This window comes from Pogoniulus pusillus, chromosome 29 (genome assembly GCF_015220805.1).
Source record: "Pogoniulus pusillus isolate bPogPus1 chromosome 29, bPogPus1.pri, whole genome shotgun sequence".
Lineage (NCBI taxonomy): Eukaryota > Metazoa > Chordata > Aves > Piciformes > Lybiidae > Pogoniulus > Pogoniulus pusillus.
In genome coordinates this window covers 8,298,015-8,312,827 of record NC_087292.1, presented here as the reverse complement: position 1 = coordinate 8,312,827, position 14,813 = coordinate 8,298,015, and the positions used below count along the sequence as shown (strand labels likewise).

At 47.8% G+C, this 14,813-nt stretch overlaps 1 protein-coding gene across 2 annotated transcripts in view; it reads right to left on the bottom strand.

The window, feature by feature from the left end:
• The window catches only part of SLC9A8 (solute carrier family 9 member A8), a 31,627-nt gene extending 30,537 nt beyond the window's left edge, over positions 1 to 1,090 (bottom strand). The window contains exons 1-2 of one of the 2 annotated variants that reach the window (XM_064168032.1): positions 911 to 1,090; positions 104 to 282 (exon numbers count right to left, since the gene is read on the bottom strand). In XM_064168032.1, the coding sequence (XP_064024102.1) occupies positions 104 to 282; positions 911 to 918 (187 nt within the window). In that variant the 5' untranslated portion in view covers positions 919 to 1,090. Of the gene's footprint in view, positions 1 to 103; positions 283 to 608; positions 852 to 910 lie in introns of those variants that run through there. The other variant, XM_064168033.1, reaches the window with a different exon arrangement.
• Positions 1,091 to 14,813: the final 13,723 nt, after the last annotated feature.

Genomic DNA, 14,813 nt, shown 5'->3' with positions numbered 1-14,813 from the left:
ACAGAAAAGTAGAGGAGAAATAAAATGCCACTGGTTTGAAAGCTGGCCTATCATCCTGAGATAGAGTGCAGTTAACAGACATTAAAAGACTTTCATCATTCACCTAAAACAAGAAGACTAAAAAATATCGTCATGCCACTAGATTGCTCCTCTTGCTGTGCTTGGACTCCAGTCTGAACTGGAAGGATAGGTTTAGCAGGTGTAGGTACCACCAGTTTGGTAGTAGCAGCCAGCGTAGAATGGAGGGTGACATTGATGACTTCATGGGTGGCATTTGCAAACCTGTCAGGATAACACAATACGTGGTTATGTGTGGGAGGAGCATCATACTTAGCCTACTAAAGACATGCACACTTGAAGCAAACCCCAAATCACACCGAATTTGTGCTAGCGGCCCACGTGGTGAAGTTGCTTTTTAGAAGTGGTCTCTGACACTGAGAAATACTGAGAGTCCTGGAACTGATTATAGCTGCGTTGTCTCACGAACTGCTGCCACCAAACGCTCTGCACTGCAGCTCGGGATGCAGGTGAAAGCCTGACGCAGAGAGCGAACTCGTCCCGCCGTGGCAGACCGACAGCACCCGCAGGGACTGCGGGACTGGCCTTACCAGCTCCTGCTGCCTTCCCTGCTTGCAGGGACGGCTCAGAGCCGGCTTCCCGGCCTGTGGACAGGATGTTTCTGGACTCTCTACGGGGGCCTGCGCTGCAGCTCGCAGATGCCGTACTGAGTGGGGGTGTCGGCACCGAGGAAGCGGGGACACCGCTCCCCAAAGAAACCCCACGGAGGGGAAGGGCACCGAGCGCACGACAGCGAGACCCTGTCCCGGAGGCGACGCTCTCCCGCCAGCAGGGCCCGGGGGAAGCTGGCTGACCCTCCCCGCCCCCGCGGCCCTCCCGCCGCCACACTCACTCCGCCATCTTCCCGGCCACCGGCTCAAACCTCCCACCGCACTCCCGCGGGGCCGCCCCGCAAGCGGCCACTTCCGGGGCGACGCTCTGGGGTGCGCGCCGGCAGTCTCTATGGTAGGCCGGGCGAGGGTCGCGTGGCCGAGAGCGCGCATGCGTGCACGCGCCTGCCAGCGCCGGCGCCCACCCAGCGCGCGCGTGACCGGGGCGGGAATTCTGTCACGTGAGGGCGGGGGCGCGTCTCGTGGCGACGCCGTGACGTCATGGGCCGGTGCGGTGGTGTGGTGTGGGCCGTGCCCGCGGAGCCCCTGCGCAGCGCTTGTGCCTCAGCCGTGTCCCGCACTGGCTCCTTGTCCCTCAGCCGTCACTGCCCGGCACGGTGCTCCTCACTGCTGTCTTTGCCTCAGTGGCTGCTTGTCCTTCAGCCGTCACTGCCTGGTGCCGTCACCGCGTGCCTCCTCGTCCCTCAGCCACCATTGCTTAGCAACTCCTTGTTCCTCAGCTGCGGTCATTCCGTGGCTCCTTGTCTCTTAATTGTTGTTACCTGGCAGCTCTTCCCTGACACTGCAGCTCTCTGTCCTTCAGGTGCCATTGTCTGGTGGATCCTGGTGCTTAAATGGAGAGTGAAGTCATGGTGACGACAGGGTTGTTGCAGAGTATGCGCTGGGAATCTGGGCTTGATGGCTCTAGAAGTGTGCTGAAGCATCACGTCAAAATACCCTCTGATGTCTGAAGGCAGGAAATGAATGCTGAAGTGTCCAACCTGCAGCTGCCCTAACTGTCCCGCCTGCTGAGCGCACCTAGGGGAGTGCACAGCTGACTTAGGGTCATCTTTCACCGCTCAGTAAGAGCTTCATCTTACCAAAACCAAAAAGTAAAGTGTCAAATTAGTGTTTACCAGTCACCTTCAGACTGACTCAGAAAGCCACTGCCTCAAAATCAGTGTCACAATGCTCCTGAGTTAAAATGTCAAGCCTACCTGGCATGTTTCAAATAACCTCCTCTGGCACAGGTTGCTCCTGTGACTTGGGTGTCTAAGCTCTCCCATACACCAGTTCTTACCTGGAAAAATGGGGCTAAGTAGCACCTCCCAGCTTACAAAGCCCACCATGGACATGTGTACATCCAGTCTGTGCAAGGCTGAGATGCTGGGGTGATAGGCACTGTGGAAACAATCAGAGACTCACAGAATTAACCAGGTTGGAAAAGACCTTCAAGGTCACGGAGTCCAACCTATCACCCAGCACCTTCTAATTAACTAAACCCTGGCACTGGGCACCTCATCCAGTCTCTCTTTAAACACCCCTCAGGGATGGTGACTCCACCACCCCTTTGGACAGCCCAGTGTAACAGCATCACATCTATTTCTGCTCATTTTTTAGTTGATTTCCTCAGGAAAGCAAAACGAAACGAAAACAACTCCAAACAAAATCCAAACAAAAAAACCCAACCAACTAACCAACCCAAAAGCTTTGTTCACATAGACATATTGGTACGTTCACTTCAGATGGCTTTGAAGGCACTTTGAAATAGCAGTGATGCAAGTTAAATGAAGTGAAATTGTAGCTTCGTGGCACAGAGGCACTGACACTCTTGCAATCCTTCACCAGAAAGTGAAAGCCATTCAAACAGGAGGGGGGAAAGTGTGTTTCAAAAACAGTGAGATTTGCTTAGCAGCTGTTTTTCTTTTTGTGTCACTGGTGGGGAAGAACTGAAGAAGGTTGGTTTCCTGTAATGAGGCTGAACCCACATTTCCATCTTTTTCTTTCATGTTCTGATGTGGTTTTGTGGTGTCTTGCTTAGTCTTACTGTAGTTACAACCATTTTTTTTCCCACATTGGCTAATTTCTGACAGTCTGTGGTTCACTGATCCTCATCTGCTTTAACTCCTTCCCTCCGTGCCAGTAGTGTCTGGGACAGTTTAGAGTGCATGACTTCAGTTTAGACACATGTGATGTGGAGCACTTAAAGGTCACTGATGTCAGGGAGGAATGAAAATGGCACTTTGCAAGGTGGCACAAGTCAATGGCCAGAGGTGATGTGCACATCTTACCCTATTGGGAAACCAGAGAGACTATAAGCCTCCAACACCTCAGAAGCTCAGGCGCTTCTGCTCTTTGTTCTCAGTTTTCATGATGCTCTGGAGTGGAGTGGATGAACAAGACTTCATCCATAAGTAATGAGGCTTAATCCAGAGTGTGATACAGTTAAGCTGATCACAGGAAATTTCCTTGTGAATGCTCTCTTTCTTTTTGTGCAAAAATTAAAGTTCAAACTTTGCCAAGCATTGGTTGATTTCAGTGTTTTCAAAGTGCTCCAAATGTGTATAGAAGGGGTATGGAAGGTCACTTCAGTACAAACAGGTTGGTGCAGGTCACTCTAGTTAGCTGAAAGTATAGCTGGTCCCTAAAAGGTAAACTGTGCTTCCCTTGAGAATGTCTCTAAAAATAAATCAGTCTGAATTTTTGCATATCTTTAGCTTTTTGGGGTATTTATTTGGCTTTTCTGGGATCTCTAATGAAAATATGAGAAGTTAAATTGAAAAGGATTGAGGGGGAGCGGGTGTGAATGTGGCAGAGGATGATGGGGACCATGTGCATCTGGCCTCTGTGCAGTATGGCACATACTCTGCGTCTCAGACAACTCTCCTGCTGTGCAGCACGATCCTCCTTTCCCAATCTTTATCCTGTCCACCTAGAAATCAGATTAAAAAGTCATTCAAAGACACCTCTGAAGAGGTCCAGTCCCACCTCTGATCAAAGCATGGCCAGCTTCAGAGTTAGAGGAGGTTACGCTGGGCCTTGTAGCAGGAAAGGAAACCTCCTTGCAGTGAAGTTTTGAAAATCTCTAAGGATAAAGAGTCCCCAGTTGGATTGAGAGACCTGTCCTCATGCTGCACCACTCTTTTTCCCTCTTGTGCAGCTGGAAGCCCCCTTGTTGCACTTTACAACTGGCGCCCCATTTGTTGTGAGCTCTGGCAGGAGTCTGCATCTTCTTCCTGCAAGCCTCCTTCCCCCGTATCTGCAGCTGTGCCTGTGCTGCTAAGCAGCAGCTGCATCCATCTGCAAGGGCAAAATTTCTTAAAAGCAAATGAGCAAATGGCTCAGATGCAAAACCATTGCAGCAGTGTGGGTCAGGGAGAAGGGCATGGCCAAAGTCCCGTGTGATCATTGCCTGTGGCAGTGGACACTTGCAGTTGTCACCAGCTTGACATTCAGTTCTGTGCCAGGCCGGTGCAGAACAAAGAAAGTAGTAAAAGTACCTTTCCTAGTCACTTGGGTTTTGCTTGGCATGAAACTAGGTCATCTGGCCTAGGAATAAAGGCCAGAAATTTTAGCTGTTTTCCTTTTTCTTTGCCTTTTTTTTTCCCCTGGTTTTGGCCTTGATCTCATTTTTCTGGTTGTCCTTAAATCTTTCAGATGGTGTGATCAGGGAACTCCACAGTTGTTTTGCTTCACTGGCCTTGTAACTGTCATGTGCTTTTAATCATGAGAGGTTGATGTAGAAAAAGGATGTAACTCCTCAGGATATGAGCTGACCTTCTCCTTGCTGTCTGTTGGCCCTGGCCGAAGGGGAACCCCAAATCAATGCTGGGGGGGCATGGGAATGGTTTAGGATGGGATGTGGAAAGAAGGAGAGGTAAGACAGGAAAATAAAGGCCTGGGAGCCTACAGAAATGCAAAATCAGGACTGAACTTTACAAAATCCATCAGAGCAACTAGAGGGATCCAGGGCTGCTGAGTCAAGGGGCTGTGTGAGAACAGGACACCACAGGTACCAGAAGGCAGTTGGTCAGCCAAATGAATTGTCACATTTCCACCAAAACGAAGTGTCACCCTCAGAGCAGCACACTGTGGGTGCAGTAACCACAGGTGATATCAAATTATAATGTCTGAAATATTCTGAGTGAAGAAATGGTGGTTCTCATGTTTCATCTCTGACTCAACAGCAGGAAATACCACTGGTTCCTTGACCTGTTGTTGCCACTGAGAAGAGGCAAGCTGGATGTATCACCTGAACCAAACACCAGCCTAGCACCACCGTGCCAAAGATTTTCCAAGGTCTGGGTTGCAACACAAAGCAATCACTGTGGCAAGAGGCCTTTCAGCCTCCTTCTCACTTGTGGTTTTCAGAAGCACAGCTACTGAGCACCTGTTGATTAATGTGTGTGTGTATTGTTGCTTTTAATAGATCCCAGTAATTTCACAGTTGCTCAGGCTTGTCTCAGATGATGTGGCTGTAGGTAACATAGTATTTAGTTTGAATTCTTTAATTACACAGAGCAGTCTACATAGATATCTATGTGGAACACTGAGGCCAGGCACAGATGTGTAAGTGACCAGCTATAACCTTGTGCTGGAAATGTAGGGGAAGGTGCTAATTTACTGGCACAGGACTTTGTCCTCTCTTACAGGTGATGGCTGTGGACTCTAAAGAGCAAGGGCATGCCAGGTTTATTCCAGGGAGTGGGTTTAGAAGTGATGGCAGTCTTTGGCTATGGAGAAATCTGGGCTAGATTTTAGATTATCTGTAAACACTATGATCTCAAGTGGGTTGAACAGTCACTCTTGATTGAAGTACACCTGAAATAGGGAGCACTGAACTTGTTCCTGCAGCATTGGCTAGTTAGAAAGTGGGAGGAGGCTGCCAGGTACAGGGAAGGTGGATGTGCTTCACCTGGATTTGCTGTAGAACTATTCTACAAGTATTTAGATACTCCAACCACCTTCATAGCTTGGCTTTATAGTAAAAATAACGTAGTTCCCAGGGTGTGGAGAGGGATTCAGCTCTAAGCTAACCTGAAACCAGGTTCTGATTCGGGCATGGAAGATGGTATGGGCTTAACAATGAGATAGTGCCTGGGATTTCAAACACGTCAGGCAATATCAGCCATATCAACAATACCAAAATCAGTAGTGGTCTTAGAGTGGCACCAGAGTGACATCAGGGCATGTACTTCTTTAAAAAGATCTGCATTTTGGGGGCTACATCACCTGCCAGGATCAGCTCCTTCACAGCCCCTGAAAATGTTGGCAAGCTGGGATAAATGCTGGGGAGCTGCACTGGCCTGGAAGCAACCTCTGTGCAAAAAGATCATCTCCGCCTACTGCCTTCTCTCAATCTTCTGCACTCCAGTACAAGACTAAGAAGGAGGGAACTGATTGTACTGTAAGAGGAAGGGCGAGTGACCTTTGTTATCAAACTCAGGGCATTTATTTGTTAGAACAGGAAAAGGTTAAAGGTGATGCTAAGAAGGCAGGGAAAAGGTCAGCTGTGTGATTTGCTTGCTTTATTGCTTTTGGGCAGGTAGGAAGGATTCCTTTAGGCTGGCTGATGAAATGCTGAAAATTGATTGAAAACCTTCACTATATAGATTTGATTTTATGTCTTCTTAATGTGTCTTAATATAGGTAGTGTCTAATTCTGTCCTTCTCTAGGTATGTGCAGTAGGCATAAGCCTGCATGCATACATATCCACATGCTTCTGTCTATAAATATAAACAAATTTATGTAGAGGCAAATTCCAGGCACAAGTTCTCAGCAGATAATGCCTCTGCTGTTGCTTTGGTGGTTGTTTGAAACCGTTGGATGCTTGGTTTGTTTGCTTTCTATTTCATGTTTTGTCTGGTTTTGACATGTTAAATCTGGAGTTCATCCAGGAGAAAGCAGTGACAGAGGGAAGCCCATCACATGGCTTTAGTTAATCACCAAAGGTTTGTGATTCATCTGCAATGCAACAAGTGGAATCAGCCCTTGGAAATGTGGACCCACAGAACACCTGAGTGGGATGTTCCTAAGGACAGTGTCATGTCACCTGCTGGCACTGCTATTCAAGTGGCTGAATACTCTGGCTGGGGAGACTGGACATGGGGATGGGGTGAGGAGCACTTTGTTGAAAAAGCAATGGTTGACTTCTCCAGCCCTGTTTACCTTTCAGGGAAATGCAGCCCTCCTCACCTCAACCTCATTTCCTCATTTTTTGGTACTGGATGCTCGTTCATGCTGGTTTGTGCTCTGCCAAACCCCAACAACTGCTCTACCAGGTAGGCAGACACAGGACTGTTCCCATCCACAGAGCTTGCTGGCTTCCCAATAGACAGGCTCTGATGGTGGATGAATGGCTCAAACCCCCAGATGGGGCCAGGAGCTGCTGCCCCAGGAACACAGAGGAGTTGTCCTCCCTCTGTTTTACTGTTAAACAGTGACTGGTTTGGACTGAAATCTCAGGCATTTTAGAGCTGGTGCTGTGCTTGTGTGCTGTGACTCATCCGAGTGGCTGTGGCAGCAGCGTGTGATGTGCCTTCTGTCTCAAGACGTGACTCTCCCACCATGAATGGGCTATGCTTGGTGACAGGCTTCAGCAGCAGGCAGTTGCTATTTCACAAGTGTCTAAACTGAGGCTGGAGAACAGCCCTGAAATGGTTGAGTTGAGAAGCATATCTCACAGGCCCTCTGACCAGCATTTTGTCTTAAGACTCCCAAAGACAGGGGAAATCTGCTCCCTTTTTTTTTTCACTCTAATCCCCCAGCAAACTGGTTTGTGTTTGTTTCCAGAAACACAGAACCACAGACTGCACTCACTAACACCATTTACTTGTCCAGCCTTTCTGGCCACTGCAGGCAATCAACCACATGAGTTGACTGCACCACAAACTGGAGCCCAGTATGATGGAGTTCCACAGTTGTGTCTTCTGCCAGGCTCAGAGATGCAGCCCTTCTGCACCTGCTGCCAGGCCAGCAGGTGCTGCCAGCTCTGGGTCTTCTTTCCAGCAATGGCTTCCAAATGCTTTTGCACACTTAGAAAATGAGATGAGAGAAGGCAGTGATGACAAAGTATTGCCCTTTCCCATGCCTTCCTCAAGTCAATCTAGCTTCTTCTTTAAAGGGTTGGTTGATGCTTAATTTCAATGCAGCATTGCAAGTTCAAGCCTCCTGCGCCCTGCCACAGGTGTAATTTCTGGAGTGCATCAATCTATTAGGAGTATGCATATCCATCCCAGAACTTGATGACACTTTGCATGTGTGCATGTGTAGAGGGAATGATGGTGGAAACGTCATATGTAAATCAAGAAAAACAAAGTAGGTAACCAAGAATGGAAAAATAATTTATGGTCAGGCTAGAATTAGAATTTAAATAAACAAACCCTTCCCCTTCCCCTACAAAAAGCCAGCAGAGGCTGTAAGCAGACATCTTGAGAAACAGAGAGCAGTATGAGCAGATTCAGTTCTGCTCCTGATAGCCTCCCCAGCTACTGTATAGTATATTGAAATCATGGAAACTTAGAGGGTCTTCAGGTTGCTCTGACAACCAGTCCCCTGCTTGCATCAACGGGCTGTGAGCAGAGCCACCTTCTTTCACTTTCTTTTCTGTCCTGGACCTGGCTGCCACCAGCTTGCTTGGATGCAGGTCCATGTGCTGGTATGGATGATGAGTGTTGTGTTGACCTTTGCCCACGGTGGCCAGGCAACAGCTGCTTCCCGGGCAGAAGCCATTCATCACCTGGGAGGTGAAACCTGAATACCAGCTTCAGGAAGCTTGGCCTTGCCTGTCTCCTACTTTCCTCCCTCTCACAGCAATCCGTCACTGCCTACCCCTCCCCAGGGGGTTGTTTTTAATGCTGAATGCCTTTCTGTTGAGGGCAATGTTTAGGTATTCTTTGATTACCTTCTTGTTGGCATATAAATTAAAGGTTCTTCCTACTTCCTCGTTACAGACCATCCTGAAAGTCCTCTGTCAGTGAGAATTAACAAATCATTGTGACAACTTTGAGAGAGTGCTTTGTTAGCTGGATTAGTTACTGGTACCAGCCCCAAATATCTGTCGTACTGGTAAGAAGCATCTGCTGTGACACGTCCACAAACAAATGGCAAGGGGAAAGGAGCACAACTCTACAAACAACTGCATTTCTTGCTCACAGAGGTAGCCTGGAGCTGCTGGGCACTCCCAAGGCTTGTCACCTCATGCTTCCATGAGCAGCCTGCTCTTGAGCTGCCTCTGAAACCTGGCAGCCCTTGCAGGAGGTGGTGCAGGGCCCTTCCAAGGATGCCAGCCTTCTCTGTCGTTGGCCAGTAGTGAGATGGCATGGCAAATGCAGCTGGCACATAGAGAGGCTTCTGCTGTGGACTCTGCAAAGTGTGATTTACTGACAGTTTGCGCACAGATTTCCTGCCAGCTGTGTCTTCCCAGCCTCCAGCCTGCTTCTGCTCTGTAGTCCTGATGCAGAGGGAAAGACAGAGATCTCTGCCCAGTGCTGTTTAGCAGATCATTGTGAATCCAAGTGGTAGGAACTAGATGTTTTGGTAGGCTCTGCTAGCCTGGCCATGGTCTCTGCTGGGAGAGAAGTGTCACAGCTGAAATGATGCAGGCATCGGTTCAGTGTCCAAGCAAAGTGACCAAGCAAAGTAATAATCTGAACGTGCTGGCTGCTGCTCTGACTTAGGCCATGCTTTCTCTCACATCTTTCCTTCAGGGGCAGCTGGCAGTGCTTTGTTATGGGCGTTTCTCTGAAGTGTCTCCCTAGAAGTATGTTCTGCTGCTTCTGCTATCTCCATAATCCCTCATCAGGACAATTGCTCTGTTGATAAAACATGGCTCCTGTTCACACCTACTCCACAAATCACTTTTGACACAGAACACATGGGTCCCATATCATAGAGAGGGGTGTCCCTTCCCACGGCCATATGGCCTGTCTTGCCCTGGTTAGAGCAAGAGTGCTCCTGCAGCCTGCAGCAGAGATAATGGGAGAAATATTATTTAAGAGAGGTAAAGTGAAAAAGCAACAGTGACAAAGATTTAGTGCTGGCAAGAGTTTACTATCTCATGATAGTTATCTACCTCATGAGAAAGAAAAGATATGTAACTAAAGAAGCATGAAGGATGAATGGGAGGAAACCTGTCTAGCTGTGGCGGGCTGATAAACATCCATTCTGTCACTTGCTTCCCTCCAGTGGGCTGGAGGAGAGAAGCAGAAGGGCAAAAGTGAGAGAAAACTAGTGGTTTAAGATAAAGACAGTGTAATAAGTGAAACAAAGCAAGCAACAAGACTTACTGTGGATAAGGAATTAATTCATTGCTTCCCATCAGCAAGAGAGTATTTGGCTATTTTTAGGGAAGCACATGGGAGTTACTGGGGAAGATGGATGCCATAACATTATAGAATCATGGAATCAACCAGGTTGGAAGACACATCCCCCCTTCCTCCTCCTGTCCCTGAGCTTTTATTGCTGAGCATGATGTCCTGTGGCATCACCTCTTTGGTCACTGAGATCAGCTGTGTGTTCTGCTGAACTTCTTACCCACCTCCGTCTCCTTGCTGTGGGGGCAGAGTGGGAAAAAGAAAAGGCCTTGATGCTGTGCCAGTCGTGCTCAGCAGCAGATAGAACACCAGGGTGTTATCAACACTGCTTTAGTCACAATCCAAAACATTACACCCAAGCAGTGCCTCTGAAGAAACTCCTCTCTGTCCCAGCCAGACCCAGTCTGGCAGCACTGGAGGAGAGCCTGGTGTAAAAAAACAAGAGCCAAGAGTTAGACCTCCAGCTGATACTTTAGTTAATTTCAAGAGACACTGCCAGAAAAATGGTTGTGTGGTGTCAGATGTAGAACATCTCATCCTTCCATCCCAGCAAAGCAGAACTGCCTCAAAGCAACCAGTGCTATTCTAAACCTAGAAAATCTGCAGCGCTAGTGAAAATGCTAACAAAAAGCTGTTTGTTTAGTTTAAAATAACCCTTACAAACTAAACAGTTTAGATCCAGGTTGTGCACAATGAAGTGCACACTCTAAAAAAAATATTTTTCTTGGTTTATCTGAGAAAAATATGCCCATGGCAAAGCCAAGGCTGGTTTGTTGTTGTAACTAGGCACCGTTCTTAGCAAACTGGCCTGCTAGCCGCAGTCAGCTGTTGTGAATAGCTAATGGAGGTTGCATAAGATGAGAAACTCTGAACCTGGCTGAAACCAGCTGTCATGCTGGTAGTGCAGGGAGCACCTTTCTTCTCCATGAATCATGAGGTGGTGATTGTCTGGGGACACAGAGCAGTCAGAGACAGCAGACCTGTTGGGTCATAGCAAGCCCTGATGTCCGGTTTAGGTGACTGTATTCTGCTTTGCCACAGTTTCCACCATTTCTGTCCTAGCTGGTTATGCTTTGCCTTGCCTGCCCTGCCTGGTGTTCTGGCATTCTGCTCTGTCAGCTGCAGACCCTGTCAATGGGCTTGGGCTCAGATCTTGAGCTCCCCAGAGGAGATACCAGAGCAGGCTCGGTCTGATCGTGGATCACAGCCTATGTTGCTCAGATGGCTACATGACACATAGAGCAGAAACCAAACCAACCCCAAATTTTGCTGGAGCTGTGTTGTAGTATCCAGTTTAGCACAAAGAACCCTGTCACACCAGAAATGTGATAGCCATCAGGAAATGCTCTGCCTCTTTTGAGGTCCACCCTGACTTGCCTGTTGTCCGTCCCTGTGGGCAAACAGGACTGCTGCCTTCCTGTGTGTGCAATCAGGGCCAGTGCCTTTCTTTGTGGTTTTCCTGGCCAGATGGTTTGTACATGCTCAGCAAATCCATCGTGCTTGAAAGGTGCTGATCTATCATACACATGTATGCAGCTGCGCAGCACCTCCACAACAAATCTGATGCTTCCAGAAGCTGTTGGTCTTGCAACACATTCACTGTGACACGCAGAAAAATGCTGTAGTTCTCCTTCCTGATTTTTGCTGTGTGTGGCAGCACAGCTAGGGCTGCTGTGCAGCGCGGCCAACCAGCTTGCAAATCCTAGACTGCTGTAAATAATCTCTCCAGGTACAACATCTGGGCTGAAAAAGAGCATGTATCTGGGGAAATGCAGGCAGGCAGCAAGCTCACCTAGGGGCATGGCTGCTGTTCCCAAATAAGTCGCTTCCAGGTGCCTTTGCACTGAAGACATGCAGGGTCCTGCTTATGTCAACAGCTGATACTGCAAAGCATTAAGTAATTGCAAAAATGAACTGCCCTGTACAGTGAGATATGTGGTGGAGTAAAGATCTGTTTAAACCAGATCGTTGAAACTGATGCCGTGCAAACCTCTGACACCACTTGTGAGATGCTTTGCCCTTGAGTTCTGTGGAGAAAGAAGGACAAGGGATTTGTGTATGACCATATCCTGGCCCTGCGTGAAGGTCATCAGAGAAGTGACTCTGGTGACCATGTTCCAGAATCAGTCCTCTGGAGACAGTGTGTGAGCAGCAGTGTGGTTGCTGCATGGTGCAGGTGTGTGCCCTGCCCCCGGCTCTTTGACACTGACCCTGCAGTGTTGAAATCGCTCACTGCCTTTCTTTTGCTCAGCAAGTCAATACCCTGGGAACAGGCAGTGCCAAGCACTTGCCCTCGCTTCACCTTGGACTTCTACAGGCTGTGTTGGCTGAATGCTGGGGGACTGGGATGGCCTATGTTTATAGTTTGCACCCCTTATCCAGAGTTCTGCTAGTTTAACTGTTACAAATAATCCTCCTTTCAGACTAACTCACCCTCAGTTCCACTTTCTGCTCCCCGCTGAGGAATTTCTGGTTGTTAATATTTCAGAGGCACTCAGCAAAGCCGAGTAATGCAGGGAAGGAGATTCAGACTGCCTGAGCGTGGAGGAAGTTACACACTTGGCATTCGAGAAACCATATGCAAATAGCTTTTCCAAGGCGTTCTCATCTCCATCCACATTCAAAGCAATTAAACCTCCCTCAGAGTGACACTTTGATGGAAAAAACATTATCTAGCACGTCGCCAAACTCCAGCACAACCAAATAAATCATTGGAGGCAACAATTCTGGGCTCTGAACTGAGGATCTCCAGATGAGGTATAAATCAGAGCAGCACAAGCAGGGGCAGCTGTTTTTAGAGCTGGTAAAGGTCTCTTTAGCTTGACTTTACCTTTTCTGCTCTCAGTTGTGCTTGCTCTGCAAAGACTTCAGAGTCAGATATTTATAGACCAACAGCAGGAGTTCCTCTGCAAACAAGCACAAAATCAAGCATGAAAGCAAATCATTAGGATTTCCTCAGGATAAAATAAATATAGTAAAGGTGCAAATGCTCCTTCGGGGAAAAATAAAAGCATACAGCACAAATGGTGCCAGTGCCAAAAGCAGGCAGTAATTAAGCCAAGAGGAGAGGGAACTTGAAAGGGAGGCGTTGATGGTTCTAGCAGATCACTCTCACAGGCTGAGCTGCTTCCTAAGCCTTGAATCAGCAAATGTCTAAGCCCTGCTGAAGTCAGACTTACAAGCAGGTATTTGAGTGCTACATCGAATTGCAGGTTTCGAGGAGGGAACAGGGATTATGGCCACAATGGGCGCTCTCTCACCTGGCACCAGCACCCATGTGCAGCCTGACATGCAGTGTGTTGATGTCACCCAGCTCGTGTCAGCACTTAGCCTTGCTCTACACGGGAGGAAAACACCCAGAGTATGGTCCTGCCTGGCACAGCTGTGCAGAGGCCACAGCCAGGAACTCTTCCCATGGTTACATCACAGCTCAACACAGCAAACACATAGCCAGGCAATCACTGTTTGGGGATTGCTGTGGAAGCCAGCAGCGTGCTGGCAAGCATCGGGCAGCAGGACCAGCTTTCCAGCCCTCTGGTTTTCGTGGGGACATGAGTGACCTAGGGAGACAGAAAAGAAATGCTTAAGCTCCTGCTGGCTGCAAAGGACAAAGCAGCAAGCCTCTCCTCCCTTCATCAGACCAAGATGAACAGAAAGCACTTTGTGCAGTTTTTGCTGTGCTGCTTCTGAGTGAGAAAGCCCAAACCAGAGCCCAACCTTGCTACAATTTTAAGAGAAATGAAAGGCTGTACGTGTAAGAAAGCCCTACAAGCCCTTCCCATGTACATCAAAGGCAGTGACTACAGAGGCAATGTCTGCATGGTCAAGAGGTTCAGCTTTTTGTCTTTCTAATTAAATATCTATTCCAGTTAGTCAAAATCAAAGGTGGGGAAAAGGTTAAGATGGGTGGAAATCTATTTTCTTTATTCCAACAAAATATCCAAATATATTAAGAGAATTTATTAGGATTCAGCTTTGTGGTTGGAAGTACAAGGAGGTGTCCAGAATGAAGCCATTTCATAGGGTCACTTGGGTAGTTTGTCTCTGGTTAGTGATTGAGTGGAAGTGGTTAAAATCACCTTGATTGTAGCTATTGAAGGCAATGGACATATTTTGTTGTGCAGCAGAATTTATGTGCTGCTTTTGAGACACCATATTTAATATAGCTTGTGGAAGGTTCTTACTCACCACACAACTGTCTTTCCCACTTGGGAATCCAATTAAGCTGTTGGCCTTTGCAAGTTAATTTTGCATTCTGTAATTATGAGTTAATAGAAAGCAATTTCCTCTGAAATGTTCTATTGTTCCTGGTTGTCCTTGTCCCTGGATTTCTGGAAGGCAGTCGCATTTCTACGTAGTGTGAAATCCTGAAGTCTTTTTTTACAAGTGGCTTCAATAAAGGCAGAATTTTATCCCACTTTCTTGTCTCCACTCTTAGTTTTGAAATCCAGCTGTGTGTCCAAATAATCCCTGAATAATCTGAATGGTTCTTTTCCATCTCTTTCACCTACAAGAAGTTGGGCAGGTTTTCACCTCTGCCTGCACTGCCCTTCCATCTGCTTTTACCTGATGTCCTTGCAATCCCTTGCATACCAGGGAAGAAGAGCACACCATCTTCCACACCATCAAGGAACAAGGCTGGCCTGAGTGGAGAATTTTCTGGCATCCCCATCTTGACCTCCTAGCGTGCTGAGAATAGCTTGTTTATTTTCTCTCAGACAGTTTGTGCCGCCTGACAATATTTTAGCCCAGCCATCACCACAGCTTTCTGAGAGGGGCTATGTGAAGTGGTATTTTAAAATCTGGAAGAATCACAGGGAATGACACAAA